Genomic DNA, 24739 nt, shown 5'->3' on the forward strand with positions numbered 1-24739 from the left:
TTTCCATATATTTAGATCTTGAATTTTTTCAACACTGTTTTGTAGTTTTCAGAGTATATGTTTTGTACTCCTTTAGTTAACTTTATTCCTAAATATTTTATTCTTTTTGATACTATTGTAAGTGGAATTGTTTTTCTTAAATTTCATTTTAGACTTTTTGTTTTATATATAGTACGTGTATAGAATATATAAATAGTATATGTAATTAATTTGAATGTTCCTTTGTAATTAAAATCCTTTGCAATTAAAATATAGCGATATAATTTATTTTTGTATATAGAGCCTGTTTTCTAAGCCTTGCAGAATTAATTATTTGACTCTAATAGTCAGTTTTGTGTGTGTATGTGTGTGTGTGTGTGTGTGTGTGGTGTGTGTGTGTGTTTGCGTGTGTGCGCGTATTTCTTAGGATACTCTAAACCACTATATGTTATCTACAACTAAATACAGTTTTACTCCTCTGTTCCAGTATGGATGGCTTGTATTTAATTTTCTTGCCTAAATTCCCTGATTAGAACCTTCTGTTAAATAGAAGTCGTAAGAGCAGAAATACTTGTCTTATTCCTGATCTTAGAGGGAAAACTTTCAGTATTGCACCATTATGATCTTATGAGGAAGTTTCTTTCTATTCTTAGTCGTGAATGTTTTTATCATGAAGCCATTACGATGTTGTCAAATACTTTTTTCTGCATCTATTGATATTTTCATGTAATTTTTGCCCTTTTTTCTATTGGTATGATTTATTACAATAATTGATTTTCAGATATCAAACCAACCTTGCATCTCTGGGATAAATCATATTTAGTCATTGTGTATAATCCTTTTTACATATTTCTAGATTGGTTTTGCTAGCATTTTGTTGAGAATATGTATATTCATAAGGAAGATAGGTCTACAGTTTTGTTTTTGTTCCCTTGGGATGTTTGTCTGTTTTTGGTATCAGGATAATATTGGCTTTATAGAATGAGCTGGGAAATATTCCCTCTTCTGTTTTATGAAAGAGTTTATGAAGCATTAGCATTAATATTTTTTAAATGCTTGGTAGAATTCATCAATAAAGCCATCTGGGACTATGCCTAGTTTTTGTAAGTGTCTTCTACTCTCCTACATTTCCAGGTTTCACTTTTCTCTGGACTGATGTGTATATTTAGTATTAATTTTTCAATAATATCCAATGTCGTACATGATTTTAACCTGCTAGATACTTAATGATTTTGTGGGCTTTTAATAATGTGTAATTTTGTTGTATGTGATACTTTCAGGCAATTTTGTTATTTTTCACATTCACTCAAGTACTGTCACTCATTTAGTTTAATTTGAATGTCCCTTTGTAATTAAATTCCTTTGATTTTTAATTTTTAGTCAGTCATTGCTTTGCAGACAAACCACTCTTAATTTCATAGGTTTACATAACTGTTCCTCCACTTATGAAGGAATATCCCTTTTGCTGTAGCCCTTTCTGTACTGGGTCAGAAATGTACATGAGAACACTTGAGCCCAGAGCCTCTGAGTGGGCCAAGACCTATGGCTCCAGTGGGTTCTCCAAATGCCAAATTATACAGAGCACCCAGATGTTCTAATGACTCAGGGTAGGCAAATTACAGGTTTGGTGCCATGGTGAAAGCAAGACTAGCAAATCTAAAGGGTTCCTGCATTCTAACCAATAACAGTACCTCAGCATAACCTTGATTTTTATAGATTTTTTTTATATCATATGCAGCTCTTCTGCACTTATCCTCCAAAGTCTCTAATGTTTTCTCATAGGCTTTCTGACCTAGTCACCAGTTCCTAGATGAATAACGTTGATTTTCCATCTCTGAAGCATTGACACTTATTTCCAATGCAATTGACAAAAACTCAATTTAAATGAGTTTCAACAATAATAACAAACAAATGCTTATATGATAAAGAAATTCAAGGTGTGAATGAATACCCTTATGCATGGATGAATATAGAAGTTCAAATAATAGCTTATCTTTATTTTTTCCTTTTTCTATCTTTCAGGTCTATATTTCTGTCTCCGTTTCATTTTCTGTTGGGCTCTTAGAATGAGCACCACTTGTAGCTCTAGTTACTGCTGACTCTTTTAATAAAAAGAGAATATCTCTTACTAAAGATACTGGAGAGAACACTTCTTGGCTCAGGTTGGCTACATGCTCAATCCTGAACCAATCACTGCATAGCTAAGAGTACCCCGATAAGATAAGTCTGGATATGTGCCTATTCCTAATTCCTGTGATGAAGAAAGTGAGGTGTCATCCTTATCAAAACCATGTGGGAATGAGTTTTCCAAAAGAAAGGGGGATTCAATCACCAGAAGAATTGTAGGTAGGTCAGTGAAAGTGTCCTGGGCAGCAAAAATTATAGCTACCTCAGTCTTTTACATATCAAAAACCACCATCAAGGCAACAAATTCTCCTCTTACGGTCCTGCTAATAACTTAAAATAGGGTTTAATCCTTATCTCCTTCAATGGACACTGTTAATATAACAGCACAAGAGTGAACCACCTAATCCAGATCCTTCTGAAATTTACTAACAGCAGAAACAACCGAGAGGAGGCACAAAACATCTTTAATCTCTTTTCTATTCACAACGGCTTTCACATCTGTCCTTTATGCTGACAGCCAGATATTTAGGTTAAGCTAAAGTAATTTATTATGTTATATATTTTTTCTTCCAAAAAATTCCCTACTGTCAAACTCTCACTTTTTGGAAGACCATCAATGTCAGTTCTGCTTTTGAACCTGGATTCCTTTACTGAATGAAACTTATATTTTTGTTTCAAGGACTGCCTCCAGAGTACTCTGTACTTTCTTGTTTTGCTGCCCCATCCTTACTCTTGTACTCAAGTTAGTTTCTTTAGTATCTTATTTCAATTCATAGACTCAGCCTCTAAACTTTTGCTTCCTTTTTATTATGCAAATTTCCTTATGAGATTAACGTTAAAGACTATATGACTTTCTAGGTGTTTTCTCACAAAATTGTCTTCATATAGGACTCTACTAATTATAACTTCCCTTTATTTGTATGTAGAATTAATAAAGCACTAACCGGTCTATATAACTGTTGTTTGTCCTATTTTGGAAGCTCCTAGAAAAGTATAGAACACATAAACCAGTGTCACATATAAATAAATTCATGTTAACTTTATATAATGTAACTGCTCTTCCTTTGATTAGATTAGAAGTCAGAATGAATGGCCTTGGAATATTCTTAGAACATGTGCTTTTGAAGCGAACAGCCTACAACTCATTTATGATGGTGGTATGGAGAAGATTAAGTTAATATAATATAGCAGAATTTCACAAATACATCCACTTATTCTCCAGCTCACCTTGCAAAACAGATTTTTAATAGTAACTGAATTTTCTTTTCAGCAACTTTATACCCACTGGAAATTTAAAGTTAAATTTGTCTCTGTTCTATGTCATAGCCTCTTAGATCAATAGATGAGCCCCTCCATTATCATGGTGACTAGACATTGTAGTCTTAAAGGTGACACCAAGAATCTTTTAGTAGCCATTGGATGAATCTAGTGACATTTAAGATTTGTCAAGTACTCTGTTCCTTGCCTTCAATTTTATAGCTAAAAGATGTATTCGAAATGAAAAGAAAGAAATTTAGACAAATGAAATCTGGTATTTCAAAGAGTACATTTAGAACAACATTTCAGAAGTGTCCCTGTTTAATATACGCACTTGTAGTTGTGGCTAAAGTTAACATAGAGAGCTATTTATTTTTCTTAATAACCATCCTTGCTTTCCAAATACCTTTATACTTTTAAAAGATGGGCTTTTTAACTAAATAATGATATATTTCTATTTTCTTTTAGTATTTGCGACCAGCTCTTCTTAAAATAAGTGAACTGTGTTATCAATTGAGTTTTATGGGGCTTTGTTATATTGAAAAAGGTCACACCTACACCCTGCAAGAATTTAAGGCCGCACAAGTCGTACGGCTGGCAGAGGTAAAGAATTTTGTCTATAAGTTTCAAGATTTTTTTCTATTATTGCTACTTTAGTACCACTAACTATACATCTTGTTAATGTCTTAGGTGACCCAGCGCCTAGATGAATTTCGAAACGAGGCAAAAGATGTGGTCAGGAAGGCATGTCTCATTTCTCTGCGTGCTGCAGGATTTATTCCTGATGAGTGTATGTATGAGGGTAGGAAGGGGGGAAAACTTTAATAGTTCAGAAGTGACGATCTTTTAAAATATTAATTTTTTTACTTTTCTTAAGTTTAAATGTTTATCCTGTTTTTTCAATTCTTCCAAACTTGCTTGCTAGATTATAAATTCAATGTGAATTCAATGTATATTCAAAAAAAGTCAATAGTGCATTTTCCTTGCATTACCCCGTTCGTGTATAGTATTTCTAAATTGGTTACAGAATCTTTATTTCACAAGCATTTTATAGTGGACTCAGAGCCTCTGTGCTTAAAGATATGTCCAACCTACAAGAACAAGCAATAGGTTTATTAAAATTAAGGGACTGGGTGGATCTCAGGATTGGCCCCACAGGGCATGGACTTAAAAGGAAAACTAAAATTCAGGTGGAAAATGAGGGTAAATGTGTTCCTAGGGAAGGGGTGACACAGCACACTGATTGAATCCTGTTAAAGAGAATGTCAATAAACTGTCTACAGTCTTGTTGAGTTGAAATTCTTTGATGTTAAATTCTTTGGATAACTGGAATGTTTTCTAGAGTTTGAAATACCTCATATACCAAGGTATTTTGTTGTTTTGAAGAATTTTACTTGTCTTTTAATCCATATTGGAAAAAAGTGGAATTTTGACATAATAATTCTTGATGTTGTCTTCTGCTGTTCTTAGATTATGGTAAAGTACCAGAGAGTGGCGGTCTCATGGACTTGTCTGCTTATACAGACTCTGAGAAAATGACATACACAGAGCAGGCCAGCAAAAGGCATCATTGTGTGAGACTGACATGGTAAGTGATCATTCTTTATTTTTCAAGAAAAATTGGGGCATCTATCCTTCTCAAGTTTTATTAAAAGTTAAAGCCTTTATTGTAGGATTCACTAATAGTGATTAGGGATTTAGATGATATGGTAACTTGAATGCATGCCCCAGAAGCCTGCCCCTCCAATGCCTGCCCCACCCCATCCCACCCTACTCCCCAGCAAAGCGGCTGCTGAGAATGGTGAACTGGTGGAGAGTGGAGAGCATGTCCAAGGCCAAGAACTCCTCTTTGATCTCTAAGGCTTTGTTTCCCTTCAGCTCCACCTGGAGTAGGATAGGTAAGAAGTAAGGCACACAGAGATTTGTACACAGCTGCATTGCTCCACATTCTAAAGCCTCATTACTGCAGATAACTCTTGCAAACAAAATTTCCAAGCATAACCCTGAAATGTCTGTGACACTATGAAACACTGATTATTGTTATTCAGTGCTCACTAACTTAGTTCAACTTTTACAGCTGTCTATTTAATAAATCTTAATGGCGCACCAGTTTATATATGAGATAATGTGATGATAATGTCTGTGTCACAACAGAAGTCAGTGAAGGAGTACCTAAGGCCACCATTTGTAGGCCTACAGGTACCAGAATCTCCTTGGGCTCCACTTAAGCAGAATAAATGGTTATTTTAAGTGCCTTGCTGACTCAGCCTGCATTCTAAGCACGCAAGTAAGGAAACATAAAATTTGCATCTTTGGGTTAGTAATTGCCATAAAACAACATTTATCCAATAGTAAATATTTCACACTGTTACCTTTATAATGTGAGTTACGGATGTTGTATATTTAATGATTTCTTCTTTAAAACATCTTTAAAAAATCTTATGGCCATTTCGTCTGGATGAGCTAGGTGCTTTTTCCTTAACAAATATATTGCTCACTAATATGCTACTGAATAGTTAGAACACCTAACTAAATTGATGCTATATATTTGAATATATTTGTTTTTTAAAATGAAAAATGTCCAAGAACAACTTTTCTGGACAATAAATCTCTGATATTATAATATAAATGGAAATTAAAAGAAAAATTATGATATTTTAAATATTTGTTTTAGAGTCACTTTCAAAAATATGTAGTGAATATAGAAAACTGAAGCTGTATTTTTTTCTTTTCAAGCTTTATTCGTCTAAATGACTATCTAATTGAGAACACAATGCACGTCCTAACAGTAAATTCCGTTAACTCTCTTTTGAATTATCTCACTGACAAGTTGAAACGAACACCTTCAGCAGATGTCATTCAGAAATGGATTACTGAAGAGAAGTCTGAAGCCACTGATAAAAAGGTATATTCAGACAAAAATTAAGAAAATTCATTGATCAGCATTTGTTGGGTACTCACTGTGCACTATAGATTATGCTATTTTCTGTGTACTGAAAAAATAGGAGAAATGCTAGAGAATTTCACGGTATAATCAGAGTCTATCATATGCATATGAAATGGCAGAATGACAGTCAGCACACCAACAAATATCTAATAATAAAAAAAGCATCCACTGTGCTAAATGTTGCTGTCTCTCTCGTACGACTTTGCTAAAGGTTATTTATATGTTCATTTGACAATTATTTCTTAAGTACCCATCCTATCATTGGATATACCAATCCTTACATTGGGTGTTGGGTATGTCGTGATGAAAAGCATAAACAGGATCCTTGTTCCCAAGAAGCCTGTAGTTTGGGGTCATTATGGACATTAACTGGCAGAGCAAAGCAGGGAAGGTAGTATAAATGGAAGACATAAGCAATGGTTTAGAGGTTAGAAGAAGCAAATCATGGAAGCAAGCCTTTGTGCTTTGAGTGGATTACCTCTTGGAAGGGAGGTCATCTTAGAAACACAGAGTAATTTGAGATGTTTGAGATGTAGTGATGCAAATTTGACTGTGTATTCTAGCATAGCTAGGAGAAATCATATTATCTCATATCTATGTTTCCCAATAAGCTTTCCCTGACTCTAATCTGGATAATAGCTTCATGCCAGATATCTAAAAACATTGCAAAACATGCATATCTGGTATTAGCTAGTTTCCTACTTCCACATTTTAACTTCCTTCCCAGGAAACCCAACTATGCAGTTTAAGGCCTGATGCTCTTTGCTGTAGTTTCCTTTTAATCCAAAAGATGAATTTTAGTTGCATACTCCTTTTCATTACTTCCTCTCCACCCATATTCTCAATTCCTCCTTTTTCTAAATACTATCACATTTAAAAAGCAACATTTATTTTCCTAATTACAAAAGTAATATATGCTTTGAGCAGAAAATTTGAAAAACACAGAAATATACAAAGAAAAGCATCCTCTGCTATCTGAAGATAACTGTTTCCAATGGGAAAATGGATATTATACTTAATGCTTTATCACCTGCTATTTCTACTTAGCAATATGTTATGAAAAATCTCCCGTCAATATCATATAATATTCTCACATAGAAATGTGCTATACATCTTGTAAATAACAGTAAATAATTTTCTAATGTTGAGCACTTTCTCACTACTACGAATACTGATGCAAAGAACATTCTAGTCTATACATTTTTCACACATCTCTGATTCTTCCCCTTAGAAGAGATTCTTAGCTGTGGAATTGTTGGTTCAGAAATATGTTCACTCGTTAAGGCTTTGATGCATAACTGTCCAGAAAGTTTTGTGTCAATTTACAACCTTCTTAGCAATGTTTGATAATGAGCATTTACCCACATACACACTAGATAGTATCATTCATTTTTACCTTTGTTGATCTGATGGATGTAAAGTAATATATCACTGCTTTTAAATGTTATAGTTCTTTCATTGCTGCCCCAGTGCAGGGATAAGAACATAGGTGTGGTGATCAGAAAGATCTGTGTCTGCCTCTTACTTACCAGTGTGTCCTGGATGAAATGTCTTACCTTCTTCAGATTCTGTTTTCTCATGAGACTAACAAATGATACCTGCCATATATGGTTGGTGTGGAATTTATATGACTACTTAGCACTCCCTGACAGACAGTAAATACTCAAAAAATGTTATTAATGAATAAACTATCTTGAGAAAGAGAAGAAGAGAGTTGATTAATCATTCATGTATTCCTCTTAAGAAATGTCAGGTTATGCACTTGGCCTATTTTTCTATTTAAGTAAATTTCTACTTATGTATTTCAATATCTGCCTTTGTTTTCAAATTTCTATGGTAATAATCTTTGAAAGGCATGCCAACATTATGAATTCAACTAATTGTCTAAGCTTAAGTTTATGTGCCTCTTGTAATAATACAGAGATCTTCTATTTTACACTCTGATACTCATATCTTTATAACACTGCAAATGTGCTCGTTCCAGGGGCCCTCTGTGTTGGAAAAGCAGGAAGAAGATGAATCTCTCATCCCCATGTTCCTCACAGAACTGATTTTGACAGTCCAGTCACTACTCTTCGAGCCTTCTATGGAGGACTTTCTGGTGTGTGTTTCTTCACGTACCATCCATATATAAGCACTTTTTTTGTAAACGAAGCAACTATTTACTATCAAATAATTGCCAGTGTTTCTGTTGTCACTCCTCCAAAACAATCATTAGAAAAAGAGAAAGCTTTGTTCTGTGCACAGTATTACGTCTGCATAAAAACTATCTACGATTTAGCAAATTTCCTTTAACTTGAGGCATATCAGGGCCTTGGTAGAGATACCAACAAGAGAATATATTCTATGCAAAATTTAGAATTGATTATAGGCCTCTCTCAATATGAACCCAAGAAATTACTGTTCTACGTACTATTTTTGAAAATCTTTTTAAGTATGCTGCATCTGAGAAAATGTTGTTTTAGTTACCTATTGCTGTGTGATAAATTACCACAAATTTGTCAGCTTAAAAAAACAATCATTAACTATCTCACATTTTCTGTGAGTCAGGAGTCTGGACACTGTTTAGCTCCCCCTCTGCCTCAGGGCCTCTCGAAGCGCCATCCAGGCATGGGCTGGGATGAGGTCTCCGCACAGGTTACCTGGAAAAGGATCCACTTCCAAGTTTCCCTCAGGTGGTTGGAAAAATTTCTCTTTATGCAGCTGTAAGGCTGAAGTCCCTGTTTTCTTGAGTATTGTAAGCTGGGGACCACCCTCTGATCCTAGAAAGCACCTGTAGCTTCCTGCTTTGTGGCCAATTCAGTTGGCAGTTTATAATATGGGTCTTTGTTTCTTCAAGACCAACTGGAGAATCTCCTTCTGGAAGGGCCCAATTCCTCCTTCAATGGCTTTCACTTGATTCAGTCAGGTCTACGCATATAATCACCTTTTTAATTCACTCAATGTCAAATAACTGAATTGGGCCCTTAATTATATCTGCAAAATCCCTTCAATGTTCCATATAATGTAACCTACTCGTGGGAGTGGCAGCCCATCACAGCCTCCCTCCCCACACTCTGGAGGAGAGGACTAACAGGGCGTGTACACCAGAGGGAGGGAATCTTGAAGCCATCCTGGAATTCTGCCTTCCACATTTGCGTACATGCAGAAATTAATAAACCAATCGGAGTCTATATTTTCTGCTGTTGACTGGCATATTTTGGCACAAAAACGCTAGTAATCAGGCTCTCTAGATTCTAAACTTCGGTTTATAATTAATAGTCTTTGGCCTTGGGAAACCACTTACCTCTCTGGGGTTAAGTTTATGCATCTGTAAGATGAGAAAGCAGATGAGTTTTAAGGTTACTTCCAATACCAGCAGTCTATGATTCTGTAATTTATTAAATGGGCTACTTTAGGATATTTACAAGGACAAGCAGGCTACTGAGGTCCCTGTGGTTAGAGCCTCACTAAGGAACTTCCACACCAAGAGGCACTGGGCTTTTATATTCCCTTCTGGCCAGAAGATTCATGTCCTTCACCTGGAAGGCAGGTGACCTTGTGAAGCAGCTGACACAAGAAGATGCTCTCCAACAACAGCTGGCTGTTCTTCTTTAGCCTCAAGTGACAGGCCTTGGAAACCTTGACACCCTCCCTATTTCCTACTGTACAACCCTGCTCCCCACATGGTATTTTTAATTCCTACATGTAAAGTCGTAGGCCAAGATCTGGGCACAATCAGCATGTACCAGTGTTCACAACGCACATAAGATCTTACTTCATGTAACCCCAAATTAGTCAACTACAGTATAAACAGGACTAATTTTTCTCACTGTTATTTTGGTCATTAACCTTAACGTGCATTCCTATTTAGTTTTCCAAACACACACACACACACACACACACACACGGAGCTTAGTCTAAAGGAAAATAATATACCAAAGTCTTGACATCTTACATTATTCTTGCTTGGGTTAGCTATGGCTCCCTAATACCTGATTTAATATTTTTCAATTTTTTTTCTGTTGTGTTTGACTCCATTTACTGCCTCCACCTCTGGAAATAGACTCCTCCAATGGTTTAATTTCTCTTGGTTTTACTCCTATACCAAAGTTTTTTTTTCATTTTAGTTCTCTTTCTCAGAGTCTCTTTTTTGTCTGACCTTCGATTATTGCTTCCTTGAAGGACTCCTTTTTCTTCATATGCTGTATACTCTTCATGGGTACTTATGCCTGTGCCTATATTTCTAACTAGCACTTCTAGAATGGAGATTTATAAATATATGTTTCCATCCAGTACTGTTCTTCTAAGCTTGAAGCTCAGATCCAGTTCACTCTAGCTCGCCAAAATAAATTAAACTTACTAGCTTCTTCCAAAACTTCCTCCTCCTTCCATGTCTCCATCTTAATGAAGGGCATTATCCAGATACCCAAGCCAGCAATCAGGAGACATCTTTGTTTCTTCTTTACCTCTGTGAGATCAAGTCACTGAGTCCTGTGTTGACCCTCACTTGCACTTTCTCTGGACGGGAACCTCATCATCTCTCACCTGGCCTGCTGCAATAGTCTGTTCTTATCCACCTGCCTCTTTTACTTCTAATGTATTTTTTACATTATTTCATAGGCAAATCTGATTATGTCACTTCAAATTAAAATTTCTCCACTGCCTATAGTAGCATTTTTCAAAGGATACTCCATTAGATGTCAATAGGCATTCTAGGAGAAAGGGGTTGTGATATGCATTTGCATTTTTAAAAATATGAAAAATACTGTTTAGCGGATCCAGAGAAGAACCCCGTTTAACTTTGTTTAACCCAACCTTTCTTTCCAAATTTACTTAATGTTAGGACCCTTTTATCCTCAGAAATGTCCCTGGTCACAGTCTGAAGGTGGGCTTTGTTAACAACACATTGCACTGGAATATTTCTAATGGTTCCTTTCCCCCTTCCCCTGCTATGGTAACCTGGTTGAGCTCCTGAACGTAAATCTCACAATATTATAGGGGCCCGCTATGGCTGTGTTTCCCTGGAGTTTTCAACTCTGAGTTGTTCATACTGAGCCTCCAGCAATTCATCAATTACAGCTTAGGTTTTCTTGCTCTGGCACTGGTTCCCTCCTATGGTGGTTTCTGTTCATGAGTCTGTGCAATCAAAAGCCGTGACTCCCTGTATTCACCTGTCTGTCTCTCCAATCTTGGAGGCTATGGTTTGCCCTGTGTCTTCGCCTCTCTTATGGATCTAAAAAGACTTGTTGGTTTTTTAGTCTATTTAGATTTTTACTTGTTAGGATGGACTAGAGACTTGCAAGCTAACACTGGAACCCAGTATCACATCAAAGGCCTTTCACAAGGGGCCAACTGCAGCATGTCCTGTTTCTCCACACTTGGCACTTATGCTTCAGCACCTAAATGACAAAGTGCTTAAAACGGCCAGTCCCTCAGACCTTGCACGCACAATGACTTACAAAGATCGTACTCCTGTCTTGTACGCTTGACAAGCCCCTGCTCATCTCTTAAGACATATTTCAAGAAGTACCTTTTATTTATCTTATTTTCTCTGATTAGATTTTGCATTTATAAATTATAAATTAGGTCATGCTCATTGAAGTGAATTTGAAAAACACAAAAAAGATAAAAATCATTTGTAATTCCATGTGCCAGAAATAGAAATAATCCTTTAACATTCATATATTTTTTTCAATCTTGTTTTACTGATACACCAACACACCTAATTTACCATGAGATTTTAAATTCTATTATAAAATGGGCTATTACGTACCAGTTTTATCCTGCTCACTCACACGTGCTCTCCCTCTCTCTCTCTCTCTAACTTACCATTGTATCATAAGCTTTTCCCTGTGTCATTAATCAATCTTTGGAGACACCATGTTGAAGAAGTGCCTATTTTATAAATTTATCATAACCATACTCCTATTTTTGAACACTTAAGCATTTCTCTAATGAGTTTTTATTGTAAATAATGCTGCAGTGAGTGTCTTTGCACATGAATCTTTGTTTATATATCTAATTTTTTTTTTAAGGATACATTACTAGAAAGGAAATTACTGCTCAAAGACTATTCACTTTTAACTCACCCTTTAAATTATCCCTGATTCCCTTCATCATACTTTGGCCTGTGTTCCCTTATGACATTTCTGTGTTTTGTTCAGATATAAAATATAGAACTCATCATAATCTTTTTAAAATTTTTTATCTGTCCCTCTCTCAATTAAAAATATATTTTCCAAAGATAAGGGCTGTGTTTTCTGATCTATCATATACTGAAAATCAACACAGTATCTGACATTGGTTAAATGAGTTATTCTTATTTATTTTAGTATTTCGGAAACTTAAAAAATATTCATAAATATAACCATGTATATGTTTACATTTATGTTTGCTTTTCCCTCTAACAGGATGGTATTTCCAGTGCAATCAATCAATTTCAAAACACTGTGTTATCAGTTCCTAATCTTGTGCCTGATACATATTTTGATGCTTTCACCAGCCCTTACATTAACAACAAATTTGAAGAAAAAACTTGTGGATTTGGTCCCAGCTTATCAGCAGTGCTTGATGATGATAAGAATTTTCATACAATTATCCTTCAGATAAAGGTATATTTACTTTTACTGAAACTAATATTTTAAAAATTGAGTAATATATTTTCTTAATTTCTTATCTTTAAATTGAATGCTACTTAATCTCTAAATGGTAAAATGGTTCTTTAAAAAGTCCCGGTAGATTCCATAATGATGGATACATGTCATTGTCCATTTGTCCAGACCCATAGAATGTGCAATACTGAATGAACCATAATGTACCGAATGAACCATAATGTAAACTATGGACTTTGGATGAATCTGATGTAGCGACGTAGTTTCCTCGATTGTAACAAATGTGCCACTCTGGGGGGAATGTTGATAATCAAGGAGGAATCTCCTTATGTATATGTGGGAGCTGGGGGTATATGGAAAATCTCTGTACTCTCCTCTCAATTTTGCTGTGAAGCTAAAACTGCTCTAAAAAAACCCAAATCTTAATTTAAAAAAAAAAAAGACTGATGGTGAATATTTAATATATTTTATTATAGACCTAAGACTAAAACATTGGTAGAAACAAGGATAAGAGCCTAATATGTTCTAATGAAATAGAAATAATGCAGCTTAAAGACAATAGAGAGAGTATAAGAGGGAAGTGAAATACATTTACTGATTGATTTTAAGATATACGTGGGAATTAAAGAATATCAGCAAATCAAATGATGAATGGTTAATAAGGGAATGGGTGGCTAATGGCACTTAAAAAAATCATCACATAGAGAAATAAGACACATGAATAATTGTATGACACATAAAAATAATATAACCAAGTTGAGACCAAATATATCAATAATATAATGAAAAGTGAATGTGTTCAAATCACCTAATAAAAAAAAAGATTTTAAATTTGGCTCACAAAACAAATAATATGTTGTATTTAAGAGAGAAATATAAAACAAAGTGATTCAGGAAGGCTAACATAAAGGAATGCATAGTGGTGTGGAGGCAAATGTAAATGATAAGAAAGTAGAATCTGTGATCCTGTTGAGTCGAGGGTTATACATTTCTGTGCACCAAATAGCACAGGAAACACTTTTATAATGCAAGAGATACAATAAAACATAAATGAAATATACATAGAAACACACAATAGCCATCATAGAAACACTCTGAAATCCCTAATGCATATTAAAAGAAGTATACAAAAGTGTGATGAGAAACAGGATATTGTTGCAAAGTATCTCTGCATAAGATATTTATTGATTTCGAGGGGAGAAATAATAAGTTTGCAGTGGTGAAGAGTGACAGACACCACCTTAACTAATGTGTTTACATCACCAGTAATGGGACAGATTGATGTTATGTGTCTTCTTACAGGATGCACTGAGAATACACATCACTTTTGTGGTATTACTTCCAGATATGTATAATTGAATCTAAGCACACATAAAACACACATAAAAATGAAAGGCAAAGAAAAATTGAATTGTTCTATATTACAGGAAACCAAAGAGATATGACAAGAAGATATACATGATCCTGGATAGGACAATGAGCCAGAAAAAACTTTTTGGGGGGAGATAAAAAGGACCTTATTGGGACAAATGGAAAATTTTGTACATGGTCTGTAATTGGATAATAGTATTAGTGTCAATGTTAATATTCTGATCTAGGTCACTATACTATACAGTTATGTAAGAAAATGTCCTTGTATGTAGTAAATACACCCTGAAATATTTAAGGGTAAAAATCTATATCTTCAACTGTCCTCAAAATGGTTCAGAGTGAAATAATATACATATAGAGAGAATAATAAATCACATGTGATAAGTTATTAAAGTTTAGGGAATTTTGGTGACAGACATACAGTAGTTTTTGTACTACTCCAGTAACTTTATGTGAATCAGAAACTATTTCAAAGCAAAAAGATTTCAAATCATATTTTGAACATTTGGCCCATTTATGGGCCTCTCATTTTGTTTCCATCTATTGCCTGTATGATCATATAACAGAGACACTATTAAGTCAACTAAAAGGAGATATAAGATTGACATAGTTTCTTCTTCTCAATTTTTAATGTAAAGAAATAAACAGCAAAAAAAAATTATGGAAGAATATATAAGAACCTATTAAAAGAAAATAAAGGAACAAATTGCTAAATGTAGCCATATAGGGTGTGTGCTCGTCTATGTAATTAAACTTTCTACTACTAGCCACTATCCTGTAAAGCATGACTGAGTCATCACTTACCCTAGCATGGATGTGCTGGGAATGAGCAATTCCATTGATTGTCTCTAGTTTTCTCCTGGGGCAGATTGCAGTCATTTGCAAAAGTTTTGGTAGGAAACACAAGGGAAGGCTGTGGAGGGCTGCTAGGGAGTCAAGGACCAAAACTAACAACAAACAAATCTTAACACTTTCCACAGGCACCGAATTATGATAATATGTATGGACACAGGTAATAAAGGGACTGAAATGACTGAAAAGTATTGTTTTGTTTTGAAAAAGCTTTGTAGGGAACTAGAGGTTATAGGTAAGTTTAAAACTGGTGAAAGAAAGGTTTTTGTTAGGGTAAATTATGACGGACATTTTGGAATAAGAGACTTGCTGGTACAGAGGATTTTATAGTAAGCAAAGAAAGTTATTTTGTAGATATGCTGTACACTTTTGCCTTTGCTCAAAAACAAAATGAGACATAAAATTTGCAGTTTGGAAAAAAAAAAAAACGGACATTGTCTCTTACCATATGCTTACTAGTGATGTATAAATTCACCATAGGCCTAAAACAATTAAAAGTCTGCTTTCTTTCAACCATAAGGAACAATTCTTCAGAAGTCAGATTTGAAGACATATATTTTTTTTAATTTCGTAAGAGAATCTATTACGTGCTCCCTGACATCAAGAATAGTACCTTGCCTCACTTACATACCCCCAAGTCACAGCATATTTGTTGGGCTCAGAAAAGGCATTTGTGCTTGTTTGTTTAGTTATATTAAATTGAATTCTGCTCAAGAAAAATACAGTTTTGTCTGTTTATTTATAACATTTAGGAAACCGTAAAGGCAGCATTTGAATCTGCCCAATTATATGCAGCTACATTTGAAAAGTTTCAGATATTCTTCAAGGAAAATGAAAGTCTTGATTTACAAGCTCTTAAACTTCAGGAACCTGGTAAGTTTTCTACCTTCCTCATTTTGGATAGGGATATTGAGGTGTATAGTCTTCTAGGTTTGCTTGGTGGTGAATGGTGACAGACATGGTAGCCTGAAAGAGTTAGCCTGACAAAAGCAAGAGTTCATTCATTTCTAGGTCATTTTCTGTAGAATTACTTTTTTCTTTAGCCTTACTCAGTGTTAACGTTTTATTTCAGAATATTATTGGAAGCAATTCCTCCCTAATGACTTATCTTTTAGTGTGAGGTTGTATTAGTACTCAGGCTATTTAGCCTGCATATGGGAAAGAGTTGAAAGCAATGGTTACCTCTACAGATTCCTTTAAATAATGTTTACATAAGTGTTTTTCTATCTCAGTGATTTAAGTTACTCTTCATTTCTGCAGTTATATTACAACCCGGTGAGTGTGAATCGACAACTCTCGGTCATAAAATTAGTCATAAAATTTCCCAAGGGGAAATGATTTTATTGGACTTATTATTTTTAACAAAAAAAATATTATTTATAATATCCAAGTGAAATTTCAAACAAAGAAGTTCCCGGATGATTATGAAAATTAAGTTTGTATTATTTGTTATTACTGTTTTAAAATGTGAATCATACCGTTCATATGCTTTATTTCATGAACTGTTTTTATTGCTTTATTTTCTTGTACACAAAAATGATTACTTTGATATTTGTCTCATGAACCAGCACTAATTCTAATCACTTAGATCCTCTACTAATAGAGTTAAGCTCAAGGCCTCTTAGTCTCCTACTACCACATTCCTCACCGAGGTCCAATCAGGATGAGGTCACCAGACTTCCAGGTGGTGCTTAATCCAGTACTGCCCTGATTTGTCAATCCTGTCCCAATCCTGGAACCAGAGTCTCACGAGTATTAAGTGTTTGTTGGCTGGGACTTCAGAGTTCATTGGCCTGGACTAAATGCTGTATTCCTCCTCTTTTGGAACTTCTTGGTCCTTCTTAAACCTCTAAATCCAGTTGTTTGCCCAAGGTTAATAGAAGGTAACTTTACCCCTTGGATTCCACGCCTTGCCTGTTATCATATTTTCTCATACTACTATAGCATTGCCTAGCACATATTACAGATAATTAATAAATGTCAGTTTAATTGAACTTTGAGCCTCAATTCCCCTGACTAGCCTCTGAGAAGATGATCAGGGGACAGATTCTGGCTTCCTGATGTATTCAAACATATCTTACCACTAAATTTCTGTAAATGTCAATATTTACTAATAATTTCTATGCTTTCTGGGCACTTATGATAAATATTATCATATCTAATCCTCCCAGTTCTATGAAATGAGTATTAGTATTCTTATTTTACAGATAAAGAAATGGAGATATATAGAGATAAGGAAACTGGAAAATTACACAGCTAGCAAGGGTTTAGAAACACTCTTCTCTGACTTGAAGGCTTGTGTGCCTATTATACCTACTGCCTCTCTATCTTGAAAAGAGATATAAAATAAATCTTATTACTCTCCTGTCAGCTTTACTCTTTTGCTTCCCTTTGGCCATGTGACCAAAGCCAACAAGAAACATGATTACTAGATCAATAACCTTTATTGATCTAAATTTCTGTATATATGAAATGAGAGTATTGGGCCAAATCGGTATTTCCCAAACTGGCATTCCTTGGAACACTATTCCAAAGGATAATTACATGATGCCATGAAAAAAGACCTTGTATTCAAATAAGTTTGGAAAATACTAGATTAAACAATGTTATACAGATTTCCTTACCAAGGAGTTTTCGGATCATTTGATGGTGAACAAGGGTTATAGAAGAACAGGGAACACTAAGGAAATTAATGTGACCCAGATGGAGGAAATAACTGGAAATAAAGTTAGCTAGATTTTAGAAGCCCAGAAGGTACAGGATTTTGAAAGACAAGAAGAGTAGTTTAGTATTCTTTGCGTATTAGAAAGAGCAGTTTTTGACCAATGGTATGATTAAACTGAATTCAAGGATAATCAGGCTTCCCCTGGTTCCAGGTAGATTGGATAAGAGAGAAAATAGAGGCAGGAAGATTATCGAAATGCAGCTGCAGCACATGGCAGATGCAAACTGACAAAGGTCTTAACCATGTGGGAGCAAGTTTGGCAGAGAGGTGGTGGGAAGAGGGTGAGATAACTTTAACTGCGCTTGATCTCTTGTGTCTCAAACTTTTGTTATTAATATCGTCAAAATGCTTTACTTTGCAGTGCTGTGTAGGAAAACCCTCAGAGTAAGCCCAAATTCAAACCAACTGACTCTAGAATTACTAGTCCATTCCAGGCTGGGTCCTCTAATGCAATTATAACTTATTTTCATCTGCCATCTCTTCATAGGAGCCAGAAAACACATTTACTTGTTATTTTAAAATACATTTAATTATTATACATTAATTTTTCACAAGAATAAAATATAAAGCATTATGAATTAATATTTTAAAGTTATACAAAGAATCCTACACATGGATAATGTTAAAAATAGACATATAAATTTATTAATGCAATGATTTTTAATATATCTTACAATGATCCTTGAAAATCTAATATAATGTATTTTATGCTCTATGTGAATTTTTTAATGTAGATGTTGGATTCTTTAGTGAACAACTGGAAAAATATCACAGGCAGCACAAAGATGCTGTAGCTCTAAGACCCACCAGAAACGTAGGCTTGCTGCTTATTGACACTAAGCTGCTAAAAGAAAAACTAATTCCGTCACCTTTGCGATGCTTGGAGGTAACTATGAACTGGGATGATTTGTAATTACGATCCCCATGATTGCTTTGTGATTTTTTTTCTACTGTGAATAAACTATCTTTATTTTCTAATATTGCAGATATTTAAAATTAACATAACTCTACTGGGCATCTTTAATTTCTGGGGAAAGTTCCATATTTTCCTTTCTGTCCCAAGGATGGTCAGCTTTCAGATGAGAGAAGGAAGGGGACTTTAGGCCTCAGACACTTCTTACTCCTCCTCCTTTTTCCTCTGTTGGAGCATTTTAAGGCTTCCTGCAGAAGAAAGAGCACTGTGACAGTTCGTTGTCCTAGTTGGAATGCTGATTCATTCTAGGATACTGAGATCAAGTGTAAGAAGAGATCATTTCCTGATCTGAAACAGTCCCTAAAGATATGATTATATTTTGATGAGTTGTAGAGCAGAGGAAATTTGTATTTGTTTTATAATAACTTTCGGGTCTTCTTTAGAGCCAGAATATACCTCTACATTATTGAATACCTCAAGAGAGACAATGATATAGAACAGGATTAGCAAGCTATGGCCCACAAGGTTAATTCAGCCTGCCACCTGTTTTGTACATACAGTTTTATTAGAACACAACGGTGACAATTTGTTTATGTATGGCCTGTGGCATTTTCTCACTACAAGGGTAAAATTGAGTAGTTATGACAGAGACTGTATGTCCTGTGAATCTAAAATATTTACTACCTAGCCCTACAGTAAACTGCTGATCCCAAGTATAAATGACAGAAGATAGAGCCCTGTATAAAAGACTGCATACCTAAGTAATAGTACCTGTTCTGTCACTGTAATTAGTTAGATGTCATTGGGTTTTCTTCTGGAGCTTTGCTTCTTCATCTGTTAAAAATGAAAATATATATAATTGGAACAAATTTAATTTCAACAGTTTGAGCACTGCTATACACCAAGCCAAAGAAAACTGATTTCAAACTGGCTTAAACAATCATAAAATTAATGGGCTATGCATCTAAAAAGACCAGAGCATGAATGGTCATCAGGGAGGTTTGATCTAATGATTCAGTGGCGTTACCAGGAATCCATTGTTTTCATTCTTTTCACTGAGCCTCCTGACATGCCAGGTTCATCGTAAAGTTAGCATTCCCTCAAGTTTGTGAAATGGTTGTCAGAAGCTCCATGGGCTATTTCCTTATTCATATACAGAGTGAGAAAAAGAGATTAGGATTTTGAGTATATATCTCTCTCAGCCTTAAACAGAAGACCAGGGTCTCCATCTAATTGGGTCAACTAAGATGTCCACCCTTATCCAATCACATTGGCAGAAGGAAGCCAGGCTCTTATTTGCATAGTGATCAGTTAGACTCCATCTTTATTTCTGAAGGAGAGAACAATAAGTTTCCTCCAAACCACATGGTTACCATCCAACATGTAAGAAGTAGAATGGATGCTGGGGAGGGCACCACGACACCCACCACAAAGGGCAAAGTGACAGGAAGTGTGCTTAAAAGACATCAGAGAATTTGCGCAAACATTTTAATAAGCCATGCAATCTAGTTTGTTTTGAAATGATCTTCAAGACCTGCCCTTCCTGTTGGTTCACTTGACTAGCAGTGATGTAATGTGAAAAAAGTCCCTTTATATACACTGCTGCTTCCAACACTTGCTGATTTAACAGGTGTTCAGTTAGGGTTTTCCTAAAATGTATAATAAAATGGAAATATTCAAGTAGCTATGATTTAGATTTTCTTTTCCTTTCCTAGGTGCTAAATTATATGCTTCCTCGTCAAAGCAAGAAAAAAGTGGATGCCATTATCTCTGAGGCACAAGATGCAGAGTACAAACTTGAATTTGTTCCAACGACCACAATAGAATATGTTAACAGCTTAGTATTTCTTGATGAAATTCAGGAAAGGGTGAGTTGATTCATACAACTCAATATCTTGTGGTGGGTGATGAAGACAAAGAAAAGAAATTGAGGTATCGGAGGTCAAGAAACAGCTGTCAAAATATCAGAAACACTTTCAGATAAAGTACATGAATGCCCTATGTCACAGCAGTAATGACAGCTAATGTCGATCAAATTCGTACTCCTACTCAGGCGTTGCACTACGTTTTTTACATACATTATATTTTAAATCTTCACAAAAATTTAAGAAGTATAGATCATTTTTATTCTCATTTTGCAAATGAGGAAACAAAGACTAAAGTAGGTCATGTTGTCCAAGATCACAGAACTTATATATGGTACAGCTGGAATTTAAATTGTGGCCTCTGACTGCAAAGCCAATGCTCTCCATCACAGTTTAGTGATAAATGGTAATAGAATTGTAATGTAGACATTAGTTATAACAGAAGTCTTGATCTGTAAACTATATCTGCATAATAGTCAGGAACCTAAACTATTCTAAATGAAAGAAACCCTTAAACAGAGAGGTGGGGTTGGGACACAATGGTAGATATGGGGACTCAAATGACGAAAATGATGAGGTCAGCTCTCTGTCTCTCTGTCTCTGTCCCTGTCTCTGTCTCTCTGTCTCTCTCTCTCTCTCACACACACACACACACACACACATTTGTCTCCCATATCTCTTTCTCTCTAGAAACTTGGTTTCCTCCTGTCAGGCAGTTTCTTCCTTCCCTGTAGCAGGCAATCGAGCATTAATTTCAATAGTAAGTTTTTCATAACTTTTAAATAGAGGTAAAATATTTTCTTAAATATCTGGAAATTGAAGATACATTAAATATAAAAATACAAACTAATCAAAATGTCATCAACAGTTGGATAGTCTGTTATACATCATTAACAGGATAAATAGTACAGGCTATTTCATGTGCCTATTTTCTTAAATATCTGGAAGTTGAAGATATGTTAAATATAAAAATACAAACTAAGTGAAATGTCATTAACATTTCTGTTATGTAGTCTGTTATAATCGTTAACAGGATTAATAGTAAAGGTTATTTCCTGTGCCTATAAAAGTAGCAATTTTGTTTATCAATTTCCAAACCCATTTATTTGAGCTAGCTTAGGCCAAATGGTGACCCTATTTAAGGGCTCAAGAGTATTTCATGGAACCCACCTCCCAACACACACCAAGAATGTAAGTAGGCTTAGGCACTTCCCACAAGCAGGAATGAGTAGGCTGCAGGAAACCTGGATAGTCCTGTCTCTCCAGCTCTCCTCTCCATCTCTCCAAGGGTCTGCTTTGCTTCTCTCCTTCACCAACAGGTTGCTCCTTCTTCTTCATCCTACAGCAGCAAACATGGACACCAGCAGCACCCAAGTTACATATTACAAGTCCAGCTAGCCACTGAGAGAGAAAGAAAATCTCTCTCCTCTAGACCACCTCCTGCCCCCATCCTGTTGTATAAACTTTGACAAGAAGGTAGGATCATGTTGAAGAGGTTAGATTGCTCTCTATGGTTCCACGACAGGAGAGCTGAAGTACCACGCAGAAAACTCGGACTGTGTAGCATCTCCACGAGATTGTTTCTGCATTGCTGGGTGACGTATTGGGGAGCAGCTTCCCTGAGGGAGATGCTCTGCACACACAAACAGTTTCTCTTGGAACCTCATTCATTCATTCAGAAAACATAGTTAAGTACCCACCTAGTGGGACGCAAGGATTATGACAATGAGTAAATCTGCTTGTAAGGAGCTCAGAGTCCAGAATAAAAGTAGACAATTATATAATGGGTATAAGGTATTGTTTCAGGACTGGTAGGGGAGGGGTTTGTGGTCATTCTTGTCCAAGTCACAGAAGGCTCTGCAGAGGATAGAGTACTTAAGCTATGTCCTGAGGTACATCTATTCAGGTAGGCATTCCAGGAAGTGGGAAAACTGTGTAGAAAGACCTAAGATGGCATGATAAGAGCAGGATATGGCAATTGGTATACTATGGATAAAGGGTATTTGGAGGAGAAAGCTGATGAACTGTAGCTAAAGCAGTATGTTCAAGGATAGGAGAGAAGGAGGGGATTCTACATAAGTAGAACTGAAAGTACTTAGTGAGCAACTGAATGAAGGGATAACAAGAGAAGTCTGAGACAACTTTCGAGTAACTTTCTACAGCGAATGTGTAGAGAATGGTATCACTAACCAGCATAAGTAGAAGCAGGGCACATAATTATTGTATGACCAGGCCATTTTTGAGAGTAAAAGAGGCACAGGTCAGACACTGATCATTATGCCAGGACAAGTGTAAATCAGGACACTCCCACAGAAATCTAGACATATGCTTACTCTAAGTACGGGAGACAGAGGAAGATGGACAGGTCTTGGTGTTCAGAGTCTTGGTTGAGATGTTAGACACTTTTAGTTGAAAGTGATAAAAACTCACATAGCCAGCTTAGGAAAAAAGATATATTCTAAGTTGGCAGGGATAGCTTCTGAGATAGACCCTAGCCCATAAAAAGGACAGACACTAGGGACTAGAGCAGCCTAGGGAGACCAAAAATACCCTTCTCCGTTCACCTCTCATCACCGCTCCCTTTAGAACAGTGGTTCTCAAAGGGTAGTTCTCAAACCAGCAGCAGCTGTTAAGCAGGGGAACTTGTTAGAAATGCACATTCTTGGGCCCTACCCTAGACCTCTGAATCAGAAACTTGGGGGCAGGGCTCAACAACCTGTGTTTGAACCAGTTTTTCAAGGTGGTCATGATGCAAGCTGAAGGTTGAGAACCATTTTACTAAAAACCCCTCTGCAGCTATAAGGACCTGCTTTCTCTTTCCACATGAAAGCAAATGACCGACAGCTACAATCTAACTCTTACCATGTGCAAGAGAGAGGTCAGACTGATCTGCTGCTGCTTAGTTCAGCTCATGGCCAGGAGGTTGGGTCAAGTCGTTATGAACATGGATGCTCCTCTATAACCATGTGGCAGAGTTGGGGAAACGAGGGTTCTCCCCAAATTGGAGAGACCCTTACCAGGAATTTACGAGACACATTGTCCACTGAAGGTAGGACATCAAATTGAAGATATTTAGTAGTCAATTGGAGTTAGTAAAAGTATTCAGTAAAGGATAGTGCGAGGCTCAACATAGATCGAGTTCTGAATCTATGCAGCCAGGAGAATGGCCTGCCTGCAGCTCAGAAACCGGTCTGGGACCATTGCAGCTCAGCACAGATGCCTGGAAGCTCTCATATTACAGCTGAGCATCCTCACAGCACATGTTTTCTTTGAAAGCTTTAAATATTGACACTGTTTAATGCTACTAGAGAACAAAAGAAAGTGGAGAAAAAAATAAACATTTATAAGAATAATACTGTGCCCAGCTCGAATAACTTACTTCCTGGGCCTGTACCTGTATTGTTGCAATAACAACATTGATGACCCAGCAGACTTCAGCCAGTTTAACGCCCGCCTCATGTGCTGCCTACTCACAGCGTGATGTTCACGGTGCACAGGGGCTATCTCCTGTCAGACAAAACTGAAGGGGCATAGTAGGACTCTGATATATCTAACAAGCAACCAATGTTTCTATTTAGATTGAAAACCTTGAAGATGAAGGGAATGTAGTGATTCAAATGTACAAGCTCATTGAACAATATCAGGTTCCCACACCTCCTGAAGATTTTGCTGTTTTTGCAACTATGAAGCCATCCATTGTTGCTGTTCGAAATGCCATCGATAAATCCGTGGGTGACAGAGAAACAAGCATTAAGCAATTTTGTCTGCATTTGGGTAGAGATCTTGAAGATCTAACTAATGAAGTGAATGAAGTAAAGCTGCAAGCACAAGTAAGTTAAGGAAGAATTTTGTTTTTTAAATCTATGCTGTTTGACAACTACGTTTTAATTAAACCACTCAAGGAGCATATTTCATTTTAATCTGATATAACTTTAGCTTCCTATGGCTTTATTCTAACTAATTAACAAGGTCTTTGAACCTCTGTCTAAAATCAAAAGTTTTCTGAACATCTCTTTAAGTACTGAATAAATGTCAGATCATTGCAAGTAAAGCAGGTATGTAATATTGAATTTTCTTTCTCCTGGCTTATATCTATTATTTTCAAATGAA

At 36.0% G+C, this 24739-nt stretch overlaps 1 protein-coding gene across 9 annotated transcripts in view; it reads left to right on the top strand.

Moving 5' to 3' along the window:
* The window catches only part of DNAH6 (dynein axonemal heavy chain 6), a 233798-nt gene that overhangs the window by 24697 nt on the left and 184362 nt on the right, over nt 1-24739 (top strand). For 8 of the 9 annotated variants that reach the window (XM_036224313.1, XM_036224314.1, XM_036224318.1 and 5 more), the window contains 10 exons: nt 3832-3966; nt 4054-4153; nt 4834-4951; nt 6100-6268; nt 8295-8411; nt 12703-12903; nt 15879-15999; nt 18586-18737; nt 20480-20632; nt 24208-24459. In XM_036224313.1, the coding sequence (XP_036080206.1) occupies nt 3832-3966; nt 4054-4153; nt 4834-4951; nt 6100-6268; nt 8295-8411; nt 12703-12903; nt 15879-15999; nt 18586-18737; nt 20480-20632; nt 24208-24459 (1518 nt within the window). Of the gene's footprint in view, nt 1-3831; nt 3967-4053; nt 4154-4833; nt 4952-6099; nt 6269-8294; nt 8412-12702; nt 12904-15878; nt 16000-18585; nt 18738-20479; nt 20633-24207; nt 24460-24739 lie in introns of those variants that run through there. The other variant, XM_036224320.1, reaches the window with a different exon arrangement.

This window comes from Rousettus aegyptiacus, unplaced genomic scaffold (assembly GCF_014176215.1).
Source record: "Rousettus aegyptiacus isolate mRouAeg1 unplaced genomic scaffold, mRouAeg1.p scaffold_m13_p_7, whole genome shotgun sequence".
NCBI classification, from domain to species: Eukaryota; Metazoa; Chordata; class Mammalia; order Chiroptera; family Pteropodidae; genus Rousettus; species Rousettus aegyptiacus.